Raw genomic sequence first — 21,048 nt, forward strand, 5'->3', positions numbered from 1 at the left:
GCACATTGAGATGGGAACCTTTGTGCTCAACTTGGAAAAAGGAGGAGAAAGGGCAACAAAAACAGAGCAGAGACCCCCTTTAAAACTGCATCACTTTAAGGCCAGGCGTGATGGCTTATGGCTGTAATCCCAGCACTTTGGGAGGCCAAGGCAGGCAGATCACCTGAGGTCAAGGGTTTGAGACCAGTCTGGCCAATATGGTGAAACCCTGTCTCTACTAAAAATACAAAAATTAGCCTGGCATTGTGGTCCACGCTGTAGTCCCAGCTACTTGGGAGGCTATGGCAGGAGAATCACTTGAACCCAGAAGGCAGAGGTTGTAGTGAGCCAAGATCACGCCACCGCCCTTCAGCCCGGGTGACAGAGCAAGACTCCATCTCAAAAAAAACAACTGTGAGGCCGGGCGCGGTGGCTCAAGCCTGTAATCCCAGCACTTTGGGAGGCCGAGATGGGTGGATCACGAGGTCAGGAGATCGAGACCATCCTGGCTAACATGGTGAAACCCCGTCTCTACTAAAAATATAAAAAACTAGCCTGGCGAGGTGGCAGGTGCCTGTAGTCCCAGCTACTCGGCAGGCTGAGGGAGGAGAATGGCGTGAACCCGGGAGGCGGAGCTTGCAGTGAGCTGAGATCCGGCCACTGCACTCCAGCCTGGGGGACAGAGCAAGATTCTGTCTAAAAAAAAAAACAACAACTGTGTCACTTTAGGGAATGTCTGAAGTCCCATGATTGTCACCGTCAGTGTGTGTCTGACTACAAACTCAGAAAGCTAGGAGAAGAGAGTGAAATAGGGTGCATATAGGGCCAGAGAAGATGTGAAGGCAGAATACCAGGAAGTTCCATTCCAGCAAAAGGGCTGCATACAGCCACTGGATAGATGCCAAGTGATTAATGTCAAGCCGTATTAATGTCAGAGAGGAGAATTTGGTGAAAGCTTTGCCTGGCTAGATCTTGGGCTGGAAATCACTAGTTTCCTTTATTTTATTTCCCCCTAATCCTTGATAACTTCCTCTAATGCCTTAGTCAAGCTTAAGACCATGAGCCTCCAGGGAGCAAAGCGAGGCCCATCTGTTCAGTCAGCATTTGCCAGACCAAAAATGTCAATCTGGCTTTTCCTATAACAGCATTGAGATGACCCCAAATACTTCCCAACGGTATCAGCCAAAAATAACTTTGCATTACTGTGAATCGTGATTCCAAAGCAGAGATGTCAGGGATACCCTTTAAAACGGATAATGACTGGGCTATTGCTGGTGAGAAAAAAGAAAGAAAACAACAGGCATATGTCTCTTTGGAATGTGCTTGCTCTAAAGGCTGTATAAAAATAATCCTAATCATCTTGCTTGGGGAGGAAAACCAATCAAGAATGCCTTTTTTCAAATATTTTCTTTTATTATAAGACATATAGGTAAAAACTTGCATATTTTGAAAAAGATAGAAAATGGTAATAAAATGGATATTTTTCTTATTAAGAAATATGTTCATAAATATGCTTTATCAAATGTTAAAATGGTTATTTTGCAAAATAATAATAAATAGAGCAGAGCTGTGACATACAAGGGTCAACCAAAGTACTGGAAGTTTTTATGCTATATGTTTTATAAAAATTCAGACTTCTGATTATACATTAAAAATTGACATTTTGCACTACAGGGTATCAATAATTTTGATTTTAAAAATATTTTTATGATGGCTCCATGAATTCAAAACTAATAAAACATAAAAGGTGGTTTGACTAAATAGAATCTGATTCAAATAATTTTCCCCTAAATAAGAAATTGTAAGATATAATTTTTGAGCCTATAAGGAATACATGTATCAGTTCCCAATTCTACACATCTCAGTGGGCACTGAACAAAAATTGTTTGCCAAGCCTTTGTTTCCAGCAAGGTCCACATCATTTCTTTTCACAGTTTGATGGAACAATAATAGTCACGATTCTGATAAGCCTAGTCCTACAATTCTAGCTCCATCGATCTTAGATTCGTAGAAAGTTTTCTCTCCTTTGAAGAAACTGATTAACAGCTTTCTTATATTTGTTTATGACCCATTGGCCTCAAAGTCACATATCAGAACACTGCGCAAAATTTTTAATGCGAAAATTTCTTGTTCTAGGCATTCTTTGTAAGCTTTACTTCTCTACTATCCAGAAGAGAAGAAACACATGTGAACACAAAACACATCCTCTAACGAGTCTTGGGTGTTCAAATAGCAAGGTCAGGTTTTCCTGGAAATAAATACTGACTCTTTACAAAAATCTTCCATTTCCCATGCATCATGTTGCCCACAAGGCTAATACGTCGGCTCCCTGCTACAATGGGGGAAACCACATCTAACAATACTAAAGTATCCAATCTAATATAGATTATTGGTCCCAATGGCCTTCAACAATGTCCATCGAAGGGACATGTGGGTGACTCTGGGTTCCTAGAGTACAGAGAGGTCATGGCAGGATTTGGACTTGAGCTTGAAGGCCATATTCTTGTTGTTTTTGGCCACGATCTTGCCCCAGAAGCGCCTGGCTTTCCTGGGCATGCTCTCCTTCCTTTTCTGGTAGGCCAATCGCCGCTCGTTCTTCTCCTTGCTGTCCCGCCGGAGGCGCACCTGCCGCACAATGCCCTCAAACAGCTCCTTCACGTTGTGCTGGACAGCTGCAGAGGTCTCGATGAACTTGCAGTCAAACACCACTGCACAGGCTCTCCCTTCTGGGAAGGAAAGAAAGAGGTGAGAGGGGCTGCAGAGCACAGTCCCGCACAGCACACAGTCAAGCTGGATGGCTCTTCGAGGTAACACTAAGTCAGCTGTATGTGTAGTGGATAGAGGAGGCTGCTGCAGCACGGGCCCTCCCAGGGCATGAATAGAAAACGTCTCACTGGAGGATCCTTGGAAGTAAGGGAGACGGGCTTTAGACCTGGCCCACCATACATTCACTGTCCGAAGGTCCATTTCATCAAATACAGTGATATTTGTTATAACAGTAAAAGCCATATCCTTAGTTTACTGCAGACTTACAATGTGCCAAGACCAAGGCTAAGTTATTTATAAACGCTGTTTTCAATGTCCACAACAATCTTGGAAAATACATTATTATCCCTGTCGAATACATGAAGAAACTGAGGGGAGTCTCCTCTGCAGGTGAAGTTCACACAGCCTGTAAGTGGCAGTGAATCCAGGTCTGCTCAGTTCTCAAGCCCACACTCAACTCTTTTTCCTGACCCAGTTTCCAGAATTGGGAATAAGAATTCTACTACTTAGCTTTCCTCTCTTTAAAAAATAAAAATGAAAATGAAAATAAAGCAATAATGAGATATCTTGGGAAAAAATTGAGAATTGTACACATGTGTAATACAGTTAAATTATACAAGCTTTTCTGTGACAGTCTCAATTGCAAGTATCTCATTGTGTTCAATGACCATGCATCAAGTTTTGGTTTGGAGAAAAATGATTACTGTCGACAGTTGTGTCCTAGTAGGAAGACATTCCCAAACTAGCATGTACATTGTCTTTATCAGGTGTCTTTCCTCCTGAGCAGGGCCTGGCAATGCAGTATTTTAGTTTTATAATTGTATAAGGGATCAAATCTGAATTAGGCCAGTAAAATCTCAACGGTTGTAAAAGCACTCAGAAGACAGAGATTTTCCCTGAACTAAGTATGAAGAAGAATATGTGACCCCATCAGACTGATGCCTTAAATGAAATTTCAGAAGCCAGGGATGGGGAGTAGGAGAGTAGGACAGTGTTTCTAGGGCTTACAGGAACCAGAGTCAGCCAGAGTAGAATTCTTTTTCCTCAATGAAACTCTTTCTCACGGTTCCCCTAAATCAGAGTTCCCTATCCTTCTTGCATGAAGATGCTACTTTCTTTTCCCTGTACTCTTGGGAATTCCAGGAAACTCCTTAAAAGCGGGAAGATTAGCATCCTGTAGGTAGACCAGCTGGACAAAGGAGAGTAACTACTGTGGAGGAGACTGATTGGGACTGTAGGAGTCTGAGGAACACACCTAAAATTTCATATAGCATCTTTATGAGTTCCCAGATCCAGCCTCGTGGAAGGAGGGAAGAACCTGTGTCTGAAGGAAAATGCATGTGATCCAGTGACTGTTTCTACAGTATTGGCTCTGCTCCTCTTACCTGATACAGACACTTCCCGGCACCGCACTAAGTCACTTTTGTTGCCAACCAAAATTATGGGAATGTCCTCTGTCTGCCGGGCCCTGCGAAGCTGAATTCGCAGCTCAGAGGCCTTCTCGAAGCTCGCTCGGTCTGTGATTGAGTAGACAATCAGGTATGCGTCCCCGACCTGCATGCAGTGGTCATGGAGCCATTCATTTTCCCCCTAATGAAACAATAAGATCTTTTGTGAGTTCAGTTACACCAGGGAATGAAGCGTCAGTTTGCAAAAAAACACTATGTGTGTCCTAAAGTACCCTTGCTGACAGGAGAAAGGAAGAAAATCGCTTCTGACTCCCCAAAAGCATTGGTCTTCCATGCCTATAAGATGTCTGGTGGCTGTAAAAATTGCTAGCCTGTCCACTATTTATGCCAAAAAGTTTTTACTTTTCAATACTTCTACAGCTTGATTTGATACATTACACAACTACTCTGCCAAACAGGGTTTCCAACTTCTATTTAATCTACCATAATGAGCCTTTTCTGACTTCCCAAAAACTCCCTTTTGCCTTTTCTAAGTGACGAGATTAAGAACAGTTTTGTGGGACTAGGAGGGTTTTCAATAAACAGAAGTCTAGCACATAGGTTCTGAAGTTTTTTGGGTTTTTTTGAGAGGGAGTCTGCCTCTGTCGCCCAGGCTGGAGTGCAGTGGCCGGATCTCAGCTCACTGCAAGCTCCACCTCCCGGGTTTACCCCATTCTCCTGCCTCAGCCTCCCGAGTAGCTGGGACTACAGGCGCCCGCCACCTCACCCGGCTAGTTTTTCTTGTATTTTTTAGTAGAGACAGGGTTTCACCATGTTAGCCAGGATGGTCTTGATCTCCTGACCTCGTGATCCACCCATCTCAGCCTCCCAAAGTGCTGGGAGTACAGGCTTACGCCACTGCGCTGGCCAGGTTCTGAAGTTTTTAAAATCTTTAAAAGCCAATGTTGAAGACTAGTATTGAGAATCTCAATATCTTCATATAAGATGGACTTATGTTATTTAAAATAACTGTCCATGCCTGTTTGTATTTTCCCTAAAACAAATAAACTTTTTGGGTGTGTTTTTTAATAGAACTAAAGGCAAGTCACTACAACTTGCTTGTTATTCAGAACTCATTTGTTAATGACCTGTTCCTTAGAACAGTCTCATTCTTCAGAAGTATGCTTTTAATCAAGAAAATGAGCCCACCTCATCTGGAACACCCACTACATAGGACAAGGTCACCCTCGCACCAAACAGTTTGTTGAAAGGAAAGCCCTGAAGGAATTTAGAGAGCTACAGGCTCTGCATACCTTATTTTCCCACATATCCAGGAGTATAATTGTTGCACTTTCCCCATCAACCATCAGGGTTCGTTCATATGTATCTTCTAGAAAAGAAAGAACAAAGATATTGGAGTCAGACGAATATGCAACACTTCTCCATAAGAGAGTCAGGTAGAAAATTATGCTAGAACATAAACTTACTAAATATGCAATTAATTATGTAAGTATACAAATATTTTCAAAGGCAAATTACTATTTTTTGTCACCTTCAACAACATTCTACATATAATTCCTCCAGTCCTTATCCAGCAGAACGTCTCTCTAGAACACGTATCACTAAACCACATGGAGTAAAAGGCATTTGTTTGCATCATTCCTGGACCTTTTGTATGGGAAAATCGTTTATGAGGATAAACTTACTTAAGAGCTTTTGACTCAGATTCAATGGTTAATGCCATGGGGAAACATTAACCACCCAGTGAAACTGTAAGCTGCATTTTCCTGAGTCCGTTGTACCTTTCAGTGGGTAGTTACTGAACACTCACTAGCAATTTCAGGAGCTCTGAGCTCAGAGACATTGCTCCTCTTTGGACAAGTGCAAGAAAGAATCTTGAGACTCTCCCTGTTTTGGCTGTAGTTTTCTTCCTTTTGTTAAAAAAATGCTGTTCCCTAGGGCTTGTTTTCCCATCTTGAGTATAACAGAAATGCAGCCTCCAGCTCTACGTGGTAATGGAAACTTTCCTCCCTGCACTTGAGCCCAGATCGTGTGTAGGTGAAGGGCGAACACAGTACAGTGCAATGGGCCAAAGCAGTTCCAGCCTGGAAAATCCATGGGGAGCAGGCATAGAAAGGGGCGCAGTGGGATTTCTGCAAGTGGGATTTCACTCATCCCAATACCATTGAGCCCATCCCCACTCTATTTTCACAGAGGTTTCCTGTTTTGAATTTCATCTTTTGAAAATTATGACTTTCATAATGATTTATCATTTTTCTTCTGGTTCTTTTTGTCTAGGGTGTTTTCCCTCAAATAGCCACAAGGCCTGTTCCCTTACCTCCCTCTGGGAGAGGTGCTTCCTGGCCATCCATTTAAAATTGTAACACTTCTCTCCCACTGTATTCCTTCCCTGTTTTATGTTTCTCCATCTCACTTATTGCCACCTAACATACAACATATTTAACTTACTTATTCTATTCTTTTCTGTCCCTCCTGCCCCTCCTCGTAATGTTAGGGCAGACATTTGCATTTGTGCTGTTTACTGTGTCCCCCAGCACATTGGTACATTGCTGGTGCACAATAAAGTCTGTGCAGCGAATGAATGATAAATATAGCATTGTGGCTGCAAAAACAAGCAAACCTTAACTGGAATCCAGGTGCCATCCCTTATGAACTCTGGGGGTCTGCACCACTCAGGCTCTCTGAGCCTCAGTGCAATGGAATTGGTAATAGTACTCACACCTTAGGGCTATGTGACAATTACCTATATTAAGTCTGGGCACAAAGTAGAAACTCAATCAGTGTTAGCCATTATCACTTCTTCAGGTGAAGGAAGCTGGTTCTTACCATACTCAGCACGTCCTCACTACAGATAAATCCTAGCTTAAGAGAGCTACATTGGAACCAGGGCACTTCTTGTTTTACAATAGTGAGGGGTTTATGAAAAACACTGCTCCTGGTTTAATGCTTCATCATCTAAGAACTGGAATCAGGAGAGGTTTCCCTTCCTTACAGAAGGAAAACTTGGACAAATAAGAAGAGAGTTAACCAGGGATGTCCCTGTCTTTCTGTGAGTTTCCCCACCTCCCACAGCGTCATTCTTCTAATCAGTAAGTGTTTGCCCCCAGGGAATTAAAACTCTGTCATGCCCATAGCGTGCCTTCTCACAATAGGCAGAAGGAATGAGATCACAGTGGGACTATCTGGATTACTGGGGGTAGAGCCTCACAACCTCAACATGCAAATTAGACAATGCAACGGAGACCATCAGAGTCTGGGCAGCACAGAGCGGGGATGGCTTGACCGCTGCTTCCCTTCCCACCACAGGGTTCTTAGCTTTTCTCTAAAACCCCTCTCTGAACTCAGACAACTCCTTCGATGATGGAGGAACTTTCCCAGCCCACCACTCAGGTACAGGGAACTTGCTTGAGTGCTCAGTCACTCAAATAGAAACATACTGTGTTCCGGCCGGGCGCGGTGGCTCAAGCCTGTAATCCCAGCACTTTGGGAGGCCGAGACGGGTGGATCGCGAGGTCAGGAGATCGAGACCAACCTAGCTAACACGGCGAAACTCCGTCTCTACTAAAAATACAAAAAACTAGCCGGGCGAGTTGGCGGGCGCCTGTAGTCCCAGCTACTTGGGAGGCTGAGGCAGGAGAATGGCGTAAACCCGGGAGGCGGAGCTTGCAGTGAGCTGAGATCCGGCCACTGCATTCCAGCCTGGGCGACAGAGTGAGACTCCGTCTCAAAAAAAAAAAGAAAGAAAGAAACATACTGTGTTCCAATCGCTGATGAGAAAAGAAAACCCAACTTTCTCCTGGCTTAAGAGATATCAGAACAAGTCTAGAGAAAAAGTGGACCAAGGATCACAGCCATGAAAATAGAAACACGATGCTTTGCCATTCTAGAAGCTTCCTGAGCGCCTCTAGTTTCCTGACAGGCTCTGATCTTACCTTTGCCTGAAAATTACTGTGTTGGAGGCCTGGGAGGCTAAAACAATCCATCTTCTCCCTGCGCAGCACGTGTACTCCCCTTTTTATCCCCCACTCCAGTACATGAGTTTAGATACGGCCACTGGCTATGTGCACCAGGACCCTTCCAGCACACATGGCATCCCAACTGAAGACTCTCCCCTAACCAGGTGCAAGCCTGGGAGTAACCAGAGCTCCAGGTTTCTCTTCATCTAAGTTGCTCAGCTCATCTTTTATCCTTTTCAAGTGCTAATCAGGTGAGAAGAAGGGAAGGAAAGGAATACTAGACTCTAGGAGAGCTCTTTGAAATTTGCTTCCAGTAAAGGTGTGGAGAAAGGTTTGGATACTGATTAGCCTCTGTGAAGCTTTTCAGTAATCTGGGTCTGAGGACACCCCCACTTCTCCAGTGCACTGGAAGAAAGCTGGGGTGTCTGTGCACTCTCTATGTAGCAAGAGAACTCATGCTGATGGGGACGGACAGAGGTTCTATAAAGGGTGATGGTGGTCAGTAGCCACTTTCTCTAGACCAGTGTGTCTTTCCTCATTTGATCCCCCTGACAGACTCTCTCCTTAACCAAACTTTAGTCAGGCTCCTCTGAATCCTCTTCTCTACCAGGCCTCCACCCTGGGCTTCCATTTCCATCCTGGCAGAATCCACCGTTAGCAAGAATCCTGCTAAGTTAGTTTAGTGAGAATCCCTCACCTTCAATATCTGATCAAATTCCTCACCCACCACCTCTGATGTCTAAGTCCTTGGCCTGACTTCAGCAAGAATACCCCCTAACCTTGACGTCTCCTCTTAGTAATTTTCCATCCTCTGACCCCCTCCCACCTGCTCCTTGGCCAAGTGCCCAGTTGTTCTTCTTGTATTTGGAATTGAGCCCCATCTCTCCCCGCTATTGGGATGCCTATTGCAATGGCCCTGAATAAGGTCTTCCTTACCATGTTAATAATTTTTTTGTTAACGCCTCTTGTGCTTGGAGGTGAGGCCCCTTCTGCCAGAGACTGGCTCTAGTGCTGTGTGTGGAACCCACCCAAGTGTTCTCTCACTGCCAGAACCGACTCCTGCAGCACCTCTAAAGTTCCGAGACTGCAGCATCCCTCTCCCTGAAAACTTTCAACTGCTTCCAGCTTTCATAGCTCAGGGGATCCCAAGGAACCTCGGAAGAAATGCCTGCTCTACAAATACTGTCTTCTCCTTTACTGGCCCAGTCCCCTCTGCACAGCTCCAAGGGCCCCAGCCAACAGTGACCAAAGTGGACAGGGGCCACAAGCAAGGAAACCGCCACTTTTGAAAGATAAGCACAAGCACATCAAAAGGAAATGGTAGGGCCGGGCGCGGTGGCTCAAGCCTGTAATCCCAGCACTTTGGGAGGCCGAGACGGGCGGATCACGAGGTCAGGAGATCAAGACCATCCTGGCTAACACGGTGAAACCCCATCTCTACTAAAAATACAAAAACTAGCCGGGCGAAGTGGCGGGCGCCTGTAGTCCCAGCTACTCGGGAGGCTGAGGCAGGAGAATGGCGTGAACCCGGGAGGCGGAGCTTGCAGTGAGCTGAGATCCGGCCACTGCACTCCAGTCCGGGCGACAGAGCGAGACTCCGCCTAAAAAAAAAAAAAAAAAAAAAAAAAAAAGGAAATGGTAGATTCAGAATCAGCTCTATCTAATGCTCATTTTGTACTTATTATGTGCCAGGCACTATGCTCCACGCTCAACGTGTTATCTCCTTTAATCCTTGCAACACCCTATGAATGAGGTATTACCCCAATTACACTAATGAGGCAGCTTGAGGAGGCTAAGTGGCTTGTCCAAGAGCACCCAGCTAAGTCAGTGTCAGAGCTGTGTCTAAACCCATTCATCAAACCCCAAGCCCAATAAGACTTCCATACTTTGCTGTATATATGTAGTGTGCCTTCCCACCTAGCTCAGGGGTTCCAAATCATAGTTGTTCCTAGGGTCCAGCTCAGAGACCATCTCTTCCATGAAGCTTATTTTATTTTATTTTATTTACTTTATTTTATTGAGATGGAGTTTCACTTTTGTTGCCCAGGCTGGAGTGCAATGGCGAGATCTCAGCTCACTGCAACCTCCACCTCCTGGGTTTAAGCAACTCGCCTGTCTCAGCCTCCTGAGTAGTTGGGATTACAGGCACCTGCAGATTACAGGCACCTGCCACCATGCCCGGCTAATTTTTTATATTTTTAGTAGAGATGGGGTTTTACCATGTTGGCCAGGCTGGTCTTGAACTCCTGACCTCAGGTGATCCACCTGCCTCAGCCTCCCAAAGTGTTGGGATTACAGGTATGAGCCACCATGCCCAGCCAACCATGAAGCTCTTAAATCCACAGTCAGAGGTAATGTTTTCACCTCTGAATTCCCACAGCACTCTCCTTACAACACTTTCAAGACATCACATTCTATCTCAATTTCTACTTGGTGTATACATTATGCTCCATTGCATACTGTGAGCATCTCCGCAGAAGTCCCATGACTATAACTCTTCGCATGTCCCCGGAGTGCCTCGCCAAGCTCTCTGCTATACATTCAGTAACTTCTTAGGAATGAATGAGTGAATGGCATTCAGTGTGTACAGAGAGTCATAAGATAACTGCAGTATAATTATAACAATATCCATCTTTATTAGGAGAAATAATTATGAGAATATTATGTCGATTTTTTTCGTATAGTAGATGCTGATTTAGAAAAAAATGTAGGAGTGTGCCTTAGAAAACCTTCCTCTTGGGAAACAAAGCCAACTAGTGATTCCAGCAGGTCCTACAGATTCTCTGTGTAAGAAGCTAGGGAAAGGATTCCCTTTCTCTCTTGTGATTGAACCCAAATCCTGTGTCTTTTTCATGGTCCCCTGAAGACCCAGGATCAGCCATATGCCTGATGCCCAATGTACTGTCATATTGGGCATCTCTGTCTCTCTCAACAAAGAAGTTCCCAAAATATCTGGGAAGCCTACCTTTCCAAATTCCAGGTATGAGTCAGTCTTCTTAACATTTTATGCCTGTGGGAATAGTACCCTCTGGATACATAACACTCCATTCTAATGGACAAACATTTTTTAAAGCCTACTATCCACTAACTTTTTTCAATTCTTCCCTCTTAAAAACAAAACAAAAAAAAAACCTCCCAGTCGATCTCTTCCTTATGTCAACGCCCAAAGCACTGTATTGTTACTGCTTAAAGTATCAGTTAATGTGACCCTGCTCTGCAGTATAGCCACTGACACTTAGCTCATTATTAGGGAGCATGGTATACCTCATCCATCACCATGTACCCTAGAGCTTAGGACAGAGCCACCTGTGTGGCTCATGCCCAGTGTGCTGTTATACTTAGTATTTGGAAGCTAAATCCTGGGGTTGCAGGGGGCCATGAAAAGACACAGGATTTGGGTTCAATCACAACTAGATTTGAATCCTGTTCATACCATGTACGAGTTTTTTCACCCTGGGAAAGTCACTTGACTTTGTAAGCCTCCATTTCTTCACCCATAAAATAGGTATATTAATGCCAGATTGATTCAAGTATTATCAAAAACATGTGCGGGAAGTACTTAACACAGTGCCTGGCACATAGCAAGTTCCCCAGAAATGGTAAAATGAACTGAATTAAGATTATAAAATCCCAAATTCTAAATCCACCTTCCTTATTGGGTGATTCTGGATAAGGCTCTTGGTCTCCCTGAGACTTAGTTTACTCATGACTACAAGAACTTTGTGAAGACCAAAATAAACATTAGCAGATATAAGGCACCTAACAAAGTGCCTCTCCCATTGCAAACATTCACTCTAAATGTCAGTCCCTTCCTCCTGTTTCTCTTTCCTAGCAAGTCACCTGGCAGCCTTTACAAAGAAAGAGGGAATCAATTGTACAACACTGGCCCTATTTATCCCTTTACTCTTGTGAGATTCCAGGAGCCAGGAGAGAAATCGATGTTTCATCAATGAGTCATCATTTATAGCCCAGTTCCTGAGCTGCCTCATGAAGCAGTGAACTCCTTGACACCGAGACAGTCAAGAAGAATAAAACCTCCAGATGAGATGGGCTGTGGGTAGTGAGGAATAGTATTAATATGCATCAATGCAGGGGAGAACTGAGTCATCGCTGAGACACCTCCCTACTCTGTGATTCAGTTGTGAGTCGCGACAGAACACAGACCATGTGACTTGGGGAAACACTGAGCAGTGCTTCCTTTATTTCTGTAGCTGTGAATAGGGACACATAACTACCCTGGTCGCATACGCTCAGACTGAAGCCGTGGCTGAAAGACACTTTATGGACAGCATTGGCTATCAGGATCTTCATATTACTTAGCAGAACATAGGGCTGTACTTTACCCCTAGCTGAAGAATACATGCATTTTGAGATAATGTCACCTCAAAACAGTTTTGGAAATAGGCTAGATTCCAATCAATAAATAGATGAAATGCAATTGTACAGGTAAAATTGTCTTGAAAAGCTGTCAGACTCTATACAAAGTATCATTGTTATACTTCACATTTTAAAAAATTATTATACTATTTCAAATACAGATTTTGAACTATTTTACACCCACAAAAGTTTCTAATATTGGTAGAAGCAAACTGATCAAGCCATCCTAACAGCTTTTCCAACTGGCTTGTTTTAGGTATAACCATGGAAAAAGGCTGTGCCTATACTGAGTTCTGGGAAGAATGTTCAAGTCAGAGTCAGCAGAAGTCAGAGGTGGGGCGCTGACCCTCTGACTATGCCCTCTCTAATCAGCCTTCCCCCACCCATTTAGAATTGAAATCTGAAAAATTCCCTTTCTGGCCCAGGTTCAATAGATTTTGGTCCTGTCTACAAGCTTTTTCATTTTATTGCTCTGATAGCCTGTGCTTGGGCTTTTCTGGAGACTCAGTTACCCCATCAATTGTCTAAAATGCATAACCTTAGCTCCCAACTCTTCAGGTAAATAAGCCACCCACCTTCTCTCTTTCTTCCTGGGCCATGCCTGATGGAAAGAAGCCCACTGGGGCTGGGACACCTACCTCCCAGCACCTCGCAGTCGCTGTCCATGCTGTCATGCACACCTGCAAAGATATTGGCCAGAGTGGACTTGCCCACCCCCTGCTCCCCTATGAGCACCACTCGGTAGTAGGTGTTCCCTGACTCAGAGGAGATGACTGAGTCTGTGGAGTCAGAGGACCAGCTTCGGCGGCAGTGGTCCTCAGGGGCAGCAGAATGGCGGTTGCGGTGGCTGTACTGGTGGGGCTCTTTCTGGACCATCAGATGCCTGCCATCGGCTGGGATGCTCCAGCGCTGCTGCTGCGGCTGCATGCCCACAGTGCCCTGGCGCATGGTGACATTCAGAGTCATCGTTGGGTCCTGGGGAGCAAAGCAGCCAAGATGGCAGCATTAGTAAGCATGAGTGAGAGCTCTGCTCAAATACATGGTCAGTCATCAGTAATATTATATTAGATGAGATGAGAAGCAAGTATCCCCAACATAAAAAACAACAATTAAACAGTCTCCAAACCCCAACAAGACAGGCTTTCAACTGGACACACACACACATACACACACACTGCCCACACTGTCAGTAACCAGCTCCTCAGGCAGACTGTCATTTGCATGGAAAAAACAATACTGTTAACATCAACCACTGCCCATGGAGCTTACCCCTTCCTCAAAGCAGACTTGGATCAAAGAAGAGCTGCACTCAGAGCTGGCACAAAGGCAGCTGGAAAGAACCAGCAGCCTCCAGAGATGACTTGAAAAGCAACAAGTTAATGCTGCTGGGGACCAACTGGTCAGGTTAGCTGCTCTTGTCTAAACTTGGCTCTTAATTGCACCAGCGTCCAGCAGATTTTGTGCCTCAGTGGGAAACACGTGGCAATGACATCACCCCCACCCCTCCCCACCACAACCCTGGCTGGACTGGACAGGCACTTATTGGAACTTCCATGTTTAGTAAAGTTGCTTTGATGCTCTCCAGATGCCTGGAGAGCATCCACCTGCCATTATTGGGGGTAGAGGGGAAATTTTCTGTTTAAAGTTTATGCCTCAGCTGTGCCCTCTTATCCACACATACCACTTTTAAAGCATCCCAGCTCCAAACCTAGACACCCTGGCAGAGAAATGATCTGCTCATGTTCAGACCTAGCAAATTTGCACAGAAAGTGCCTCATTCTTAACAAACCACATCCATTCTCAAGAGTTCTTTAATTCAACTCAGATTCCTTTTTTGAGACAGGGTCTTGCTCTGTCACCCAGGCTGGAGTATAGTGGCATGATCACAGCTCACTGTAGCCTCCAACTCCCAGGCTCAAGTGATCCTCCACTTCAGCCTCCCAGGGAGCTGGGACTACAGACCCGCACCACCACGCCCACTAGTTTTTTATTTTTATTTTTATTTTTTGGTAGAGATGGTGGTCTCACAATGTTGCCCAGGCTGGTCTCCAACTCCTGGGGTCAAGTGATCCTCCTGCCTCGGCTTCCCAAAGTGCTGAGACCACAGGCCTGAGCCACTATTCTCAGCCTCCCTTCTTGAAGCAAATCAGAAGGCTGAAGACTTTCCTAAATGATATTCAACAACTTCGCTACAACTTTCCCTTCGCAGACTGCCTCGCCTAGCCGGAAGGTCTGTTTTTCTGGCTACTGGCGACGAAGTGTAAGTATGCACATTGCAATCAGCAAGATGCACAAACACTGCTCTCCCACCCTCACCCCCACACTCCATACCTCAACACCTCGCCACTAACCAGGACGACCAGCTGGTTTTTTAGTCTCAAAAGCAGCACCTCAGTTGGCAGACTTACATTCAAACAACAAATACATAAAGCATCATTAAGGGCTGCCCTCTCTGACCACTCGATCTGTAGGAGGAGGTGACTCCTACCGAATTGAACTAAGGAACCTGCTGATGAGAAGCGACATCCTTTGCACTTGAAGCTCTGACCCCCACCAGAAAATCCCAGCGCAGAACGCACGTTTCAGGGGTTCTTTTCTCAACTTCGAAAGTTCTGCGGGCTGGGAAACTCCCACTCTCTCCCTTCTCCGTCCCGGGCCGCCCCACTTACTTGGCTCGGCCGGATCGGCGTCGGGGCGTCAGCTTATCGCGTGGGTCCGCGCTGGGATACCCGGGCCAACGAGCGGGTAGTGCTGCGCTGTGCCCGCCGTCCGTGCCCGCCGCCTGCAGCCGCCGTGGCCGGGCGGTTTATAACTAGCCCAGCCGACCCGCCGCGGGGCTTTTCCGTGACGTCAGCGCCCCCGCCGGGAGGGGGCGGCTCTGCAGCAAACTCGGAGTTGCAGCCACTTGGCTAAATCGGTTACTCGCAGTCATGTGACCCCTTCTCTCTCCATTTAAAAAATAACGACAGTTCAATCCTGGGCCTCCTTTATTTTGTTTTATTTTCTTTTTTACCAGGTGAACACAGGAAAATGGAAAAATACTCTAAGTGCCACTTAATCGTCCTTCCCAGCAAAGCACTTGCAAGCTGGCGGGATAAAGGATGGAGGGAGAAGCAGGTTTGAGTTGAGAGCTCAGCTTTGCCAAGAAAACAGGGATCAACCTGGAATGCGCAGAGCCTTTAGCCTCCAGGATGAGACTGCAGCCACCTTGAATGGCCAAGGCTTGTTTTAACCGCATCTTCTGCAAGGAAGACAGCCTCTGTCACCTTCTCTCTGGATAGGGGGAAGCAGATGGAGCCCCACAAGGCTTTGTTTCCCTTCTCTGGCAAGGATCCAGAGAGAAGGGGCCAGAAGGAGGTGAGGAAAGAGGACAAGACCTTGAAAAGGGCAGTCTGGGAAAACAATTTAATTGAAGATCCAAGCAGATTGTGCTAAATATTGTTGGCCCTCCTGCCCTGGGCCAGAATGCTGAGGCTCCTCAATCAGGGAATGTAATCAGCATGTCAATCACCAGCATCTCTGTACCAGGCTCCCTGGCAAGGCTACACCTTGGACATGAGCCAATACAGCCTGGCTATGGGGAGGAGCACTGAGCCCAAGTCCCTTACGAGAGACTCCTGTGAACAAAGGGCACAGGATAATAACTACTACTACCATTTACTATGTACCTCTGAGGACCTCTGCTTAGTAGGTACTGTTAGGCCTCCTGGGACCTTAATCCTTACTACACTCCCGCAAGGTAGCTCAATTGCTACCATCATTGTATGGAGGAGGAAGATGACATAGGGCCAGAGAACTTGCCCAAGGTCATACTCATACTGCTGGTATAAGTGGCAGGGTCAGGATTCAAAGCCTGGTTTGCCTGAGTCTCTGCACTGCACCACTAAGTGAAGGATTTCAATGACCTCTTTCCGGGGACATGGGTATTTCCCAGATGCTGTGTTTAGAGATGATGCTGGCCTCTCCAACATATCCGTCCACTTTTTCAGCCAGCTTCATCTCTGGGTTGACTGGTGGCTCCGGGAAGCAGCCAAAGGCACCAGCATCTATTGCAGCAACTGGACTCTGCTGTGATTAGAGTCGATTCACAGTTATCCTGCAGGCATTTATCTGCTTTGGAAATTAGCTACATGACCAGCTGCTGAGACCTGCCAGGTCCCAAGCTAGCAAAGGTGGAATCCAAAGAGTAATGAAAACTTAGAATTCCTTTAGTCTCAGGTGTTGTGACCCCAATCTCCTACTTATCTTATACATAAGAAACCTGAGACCTAGAGAGATGATGACCGCTTAGGACATGGCAGAGCTGGAACTACAACCTGGGGATCATAATTCTCTGGATGCTCTTTGCTTCTGTCAAGTTTTTCTTCTGGGTTTAGCTGACAGGGAGTGGCTACAGATATGGGGAAAGGAAAAAGGGAGGAGATGAGGGTGAGGAGAGATCATCTCCAAGGGTATATCACTGACTCCATTCTAAAACACATGTAATTGATGAATAATCTGCGTTTCAAAATGTTCCATGCTTTTTCCATACTGACACTCCTACTCTGTCAACCGGTCTCGACAGAAACATTATAGGAGTAAAAACTAAGAAGAAATGAGTTTATAAGCATATGATATAGTTTCTCAGTTCTACTTGTGCCCATTGATAAGAACCTGATACTTCACATTCATAAAAACCTAATTCTGGCCAGGCGCGGTGGCTCATGCCTGTTATCCCAGCACTTTGGGAGGCTGAGGAGGGTGGATCACGAGGTCAGGAGTTCGAGACCAGCCTGGCCAACATAGTGAAACCCTGTCTCTACTAAAAACACAAAAAAATAGCCGGGCGTGGTGGCGGACGCCTGTAATCCCAGCTACTCAGGAGGCTGAGGCAGGAGAATCGCTTGAACTTGGGAGGTGGAGGTTGCAGTGAGCCAAAATCATGCCATTGCACTCCAGCTTGGGCAACAGAGCAAGACTCCGTTTCAAAAAAAAAAAAAACCAGCTAATTCTATACCTAGGCAATATCTACTATGAAATATTTGTCATTGGTATATGTGAAACATACAAAAGAAAATGAACTCCAAGGACTGGGGAAGAGGAAAGGGGCACACAGAAATGTTGTGTTTGGATAATAGAACAATTTTTATATTTTTAAAATTGTTTGTCTTACAAGAAGCTACATGAACACAAACAAGAAAACTAAGAGTCTTGACTGAATGACAGTTAAGTTGGAGTAACTATTTAGAGAAAAATCATAGTTATACTTCACAAAAAGCACATCTGAGAGCCAAATCTCATCTAGCCAAGTCCCAGATCCCTCAACCAGGATTCCAGCTCACTGGGATCATCTTGAGGGTGTGGAGCTGGAAAGAAAAAGTAGAATCAGGGCATTTGGGTAAGTGGCAAGTTTTGAAGAGGAAAAATTGGCAGAATGTTGTTTCTTGTTCTATGAATTATTCTCTCCATGTTCTTTCTGCCAGCATTTGAAGGCTTCCGCAGTTTCTAGCTACAATGAGTAGCTCAAGAGTATAGCAAAGAGGCAGAATTCAAAGCAACAAAAATAACTCACGTTTACTGGCCGAAATACATGCCTATCTCAGCTAACCTGCATCACCCCTGCAGTTACCCATATTCTACGGAGAAACGTGCTGAGGAATGAGGTTAAATAACCAGCCCAGGGTCACAGAGCGGTTAGGTGGCAGATCTGCACTCTCTGGAGCCAAAGTCTTAACGACTGTTCTAATTACAGTAGGAGATATATGTCACTCCTCGTTTCCATACCAGCCCCACCTTGGTCTACCACCTTCCTAAAACACTCAAAAGAGAAGTTTTTGTCTGATTGGCCCATGACCTTCACTGGGCCACCTGTTCCTAGTGGGCAGGGTTACTCTACTTAAAGGCATGAGCCATCCTCTCCTCTCTCTTTCCTCCACATCCCTGCCATAGGAGAGAAGGTGACCTTGGGGTCCATTCGGGGACTCTGCCCACTACTCTGCCACTGTCACTGTCACTTAGCATGTAGACTTGAGCAACCAGGTCCCATGATTTCAAATGAGATGAGAAAGGAAGGAAAGAGTTAGGGAAAGAATAGAACCTTTGACCAGGGTTGTAAATCAGGGCATCCGGGACTTGCACAGACATTAAGATAATATTACTTTGAAGACCATGTCTTGAAAACTCTAAGAGGGAGAGATGATGGGTAGGCTCAGGATCTGTACATGCCTGAGTCCATCATTCTATTCTAAAAGCTGTAATTCTATTCTGAAAGCAACAGAATCATCTATACTATAGACTTACTACAACCAAGGTCATGCCTGCCCAAGCCATCAAGTAAATGCTACTCAGTGGTAAAGGAGACACCATGCAAACATTCTCCCTTTCCCAACAACAAGGAGGTAGATTATAGACTGAACACTGAGTAGGTGACAAATTAAATGGATTTTTTTCCTACTATTTTTTAAATGTTTTTTTTTTCTTTTTTCTTTTTTTTGTATGTTTTTTGAGAGATAGAATCTTGCTATGTTGCCCAGGCTGGCCTCACCACTCACAGGCTCAAGTGATCCTCCAGCTTCAGCCTCCTGAGTTGCTGGGACTATAGTTGCTGGACTCTGTTTTGCATTTTAATGCCTTTAGGCAAAGCATGCTGGCCAGTTTCCCACAATCCTTACTCATCCTCAATATATTCTACTCCAAGCAGTTTCTCTCATTTATACTTTCTACCTGGTCCCTAAAGGCATTTGACTTTGTGATCTTTGCCTGGGCTGAAAGAAATGGTAGGAGATTTAACATCAGAAAAGGAGGTTCAAATCCAGGCCCTTCCTCTTATGCATGTGATGCTGGGGATGTCACCAAGCCCCAGAGGCCTTGGCTTCCTGCTGTTCTGAGGACTAAAGAGTTACAGAATGTGAAAGTGCTTGTTAACCACGGAGCACTATGTCAATGAGAGTGATTACGATTATGACGCAGGAGCCAAGGATTGAAGCTCAGCCACCTGCCCTGGGTTTTGCTGCCTCTTAAGGCTCCAGCTAAATTAATCCAGCAGAATTCAAGACACATGGGGTGGAGGGAGGATGGGCGAGAAATGTGCTCATAGATGTTACTAGGAAAATATCATTAGCGAGGAGGTTGTTGTAAACAAGAAGATGGGGGCCAAATACCCAGCACACATCATAGGTCTCCACCAGCCACAAAAACACTCAGAGGAGGAGCTGGGTGGGAGGCAATTTGCAAAGTGTCTGAGCACAAAAAGAACCACCCACCCACTTTGGGAAGTCTAAAGAAGGAAAGAATTACTATATGGAAAATCATTGCTTTAGAGAAGGGGGAAAAAAAGGCTTCAGTTGCAAAATCAAGAGAGCCCTGATTACAAGAAAATAAAGACAGAAGAAAAGATGGCTAAGAATAACCTGTCAGCAGCCAGAGGCCTACAAGATCCAGATGGATCCTCCAGCTGCATCCTCCTCAGACCAGCCCCCAGCTTCTTATCAGATGCCTGCTGAGCAGATTGAATTTTCCATTGAAAAAATTCTTAGTTATCACCCCTCCTTCCCTCCACTGGTCCAGCCTGCTGCAGGCCTGGAGAGCACCAGTGGTAGAGGTAGCTAGAGCCCTTCCTTTTAAAAGCTTGCAGAGTAAGTGCAGAATGTATCTCAGTAGGCTGGGAGGAGTATCCTAAAGAAAGCAAACATTTTCTTCCCAGGCTTCCTCCATCCATCCACATTCATTCATTATACAACAGATAACTATTGAGAATCTACTTTATGTAAAGACCTATTCCAAGGGTTAAGAATATGGTCCTTACATTCACAGAACTTTTTACTCTGGTAGGAGAAATAATAAAGAAATAAAGTATCACCATGTTCAGTCGTTCATGCATTCATTCTTTCTCTGAGCATGCTACCCTTTAGCCTCCATTTTGTCATCTGCAAATAGGGAATGATAATACTGAAAGGAAGTATAAAGTAGGGATTAAGGGCATACCCATTCAGAGGTCTGACAACACCCAGGTCAGTGAAAATGTAAAGAATGGGAGCTGTCATGCCTAGCAGGTGGGAGTGTAAGTTCATAAGGTCACTTTGGAAATCAACCATCAACACCTAAGATGTGCATATCCTTTGAGATCCGGCAATTCCACTTCTAAATGTGCATCTTATATGTTACATAAAAAGCAAACACAAGGATGCTCATGAAAACACTGTTTGCAATAGCAACAATCAGAAACCAACTAATGGCCATCAATGAATAAATGCATTGTGGTATATTTACACAATGAAATAGTATACAGCACTGAAAATGGATGAAGTAGATCTACTTGTATCAACAGAAGTAAATATTGAGACCATATGGTAACCTGAAGAAGCAAATTGCAGGATATCAACAGGGTAATACTTTATATAATTTTTCAATACCACACTAGTATTTTATGGTTAAATACACAGTTACTAAAAGGATAGCAATGAGGATGAGAAAAATAGACATCAACTTCAGAATAGAATTATCTCAAGTGATGGAGGGGAAAGGCAATTAGATGCACAGAAGACTTCTCAAAAACAACCAAGAAGCCAGGAAATACCTGCATA

At 44.9% G+C, this 21,048-nt stretch overlaps 1 protein-coding gene across 3 annotated transcripts; it reads right to left on the bottom strand.

Annotated features, from left to right (window-relative positions):
- Positions 1-1,370: 1,370 nt before the first annotated feature.
- GEM (GTP binding protein overexpressed in skeletal muscle) lies at positions 1,371-15,312 on the bottom strand. Of its 3 annotated transcripts, none has more exons than XM_033202544.1 (5): positions 15,157-15,312; positions 13,126-13,462; positions 5,447-5,523; positions 4,131-4,335; positions 1,371-2,705 (listed from the first exon to the last, which is right to left on the bottom strand). In XM_033202544.1, the coding sequence occupies exons 2-5, from the start codon at positions 13,451-13,453 to the stop codon at positions 2,428-2,430; spliced, it is 888 nt and encodes a 295-aa protein (XP_033058435.1). In that variant the 5' UTR covers positions 13,454-13,462; positions 15,157-15,312; the 3' UTR covers positions 1,371-2,427. The 3 variants fall into 3 exon arrangements, with proteins under 3 accessions (XP_033058435.1, XP_033058437.1, XP_033058436.1); XM_033202546.1 differs by lacking the exon at positions 15,157-15,312 and adding an exon at positions 15,067-15,152; XM_033202545.1 differs by lacking the exon at positions 15,157-15,312 and adding an exon at positions 13,757-13,960.
- Positions 15,313-21,048: the final 5,736 nt, after the last annotated feature.

The sequence above is a fragment of the Trachypithecus francoisi genome, unplaced genomic scaffold (genome assembly GCF_009764315.1).
Source record: "Trachypithecus francoisi isolate TF-2019V2 unplaced genomic scaffold, Tfra_2.0 Lachesis_group7, whole genome shotgun sequence".
Classification (NCBI taxonomy): Eukaryota; Metazoa; Chordata; class Mammalia; order Primates; family Cercopithecidae; genus Trachypithecus; species Trachypithecus francoisi.

Bases quoted from the DNA above. Each gene is read 5' to 3' on its own strand.
- GEM (XM_033202544.1), bottom strand. From the start codon at position 13,453: ATGACTCTGAATGTCACCATGCGCCAGGGCACTGTGGGCATGCAGCCG. The intron at 5,524-13,125 runs GTAGGTGTCCCA...TTTCTTTTCTAG, and splicing joins CGACTGCGAGGTGCTGGGAG to AAGATACATATGAACGAACC. The intron at 2,706-4,130 runs GTAAGAGGAGCA...TTTCCTTCCCAG, and splicing joins CCGGGAAGTGTCTGTATCAG to AAGGGAGAGCCTGTGCAGTG.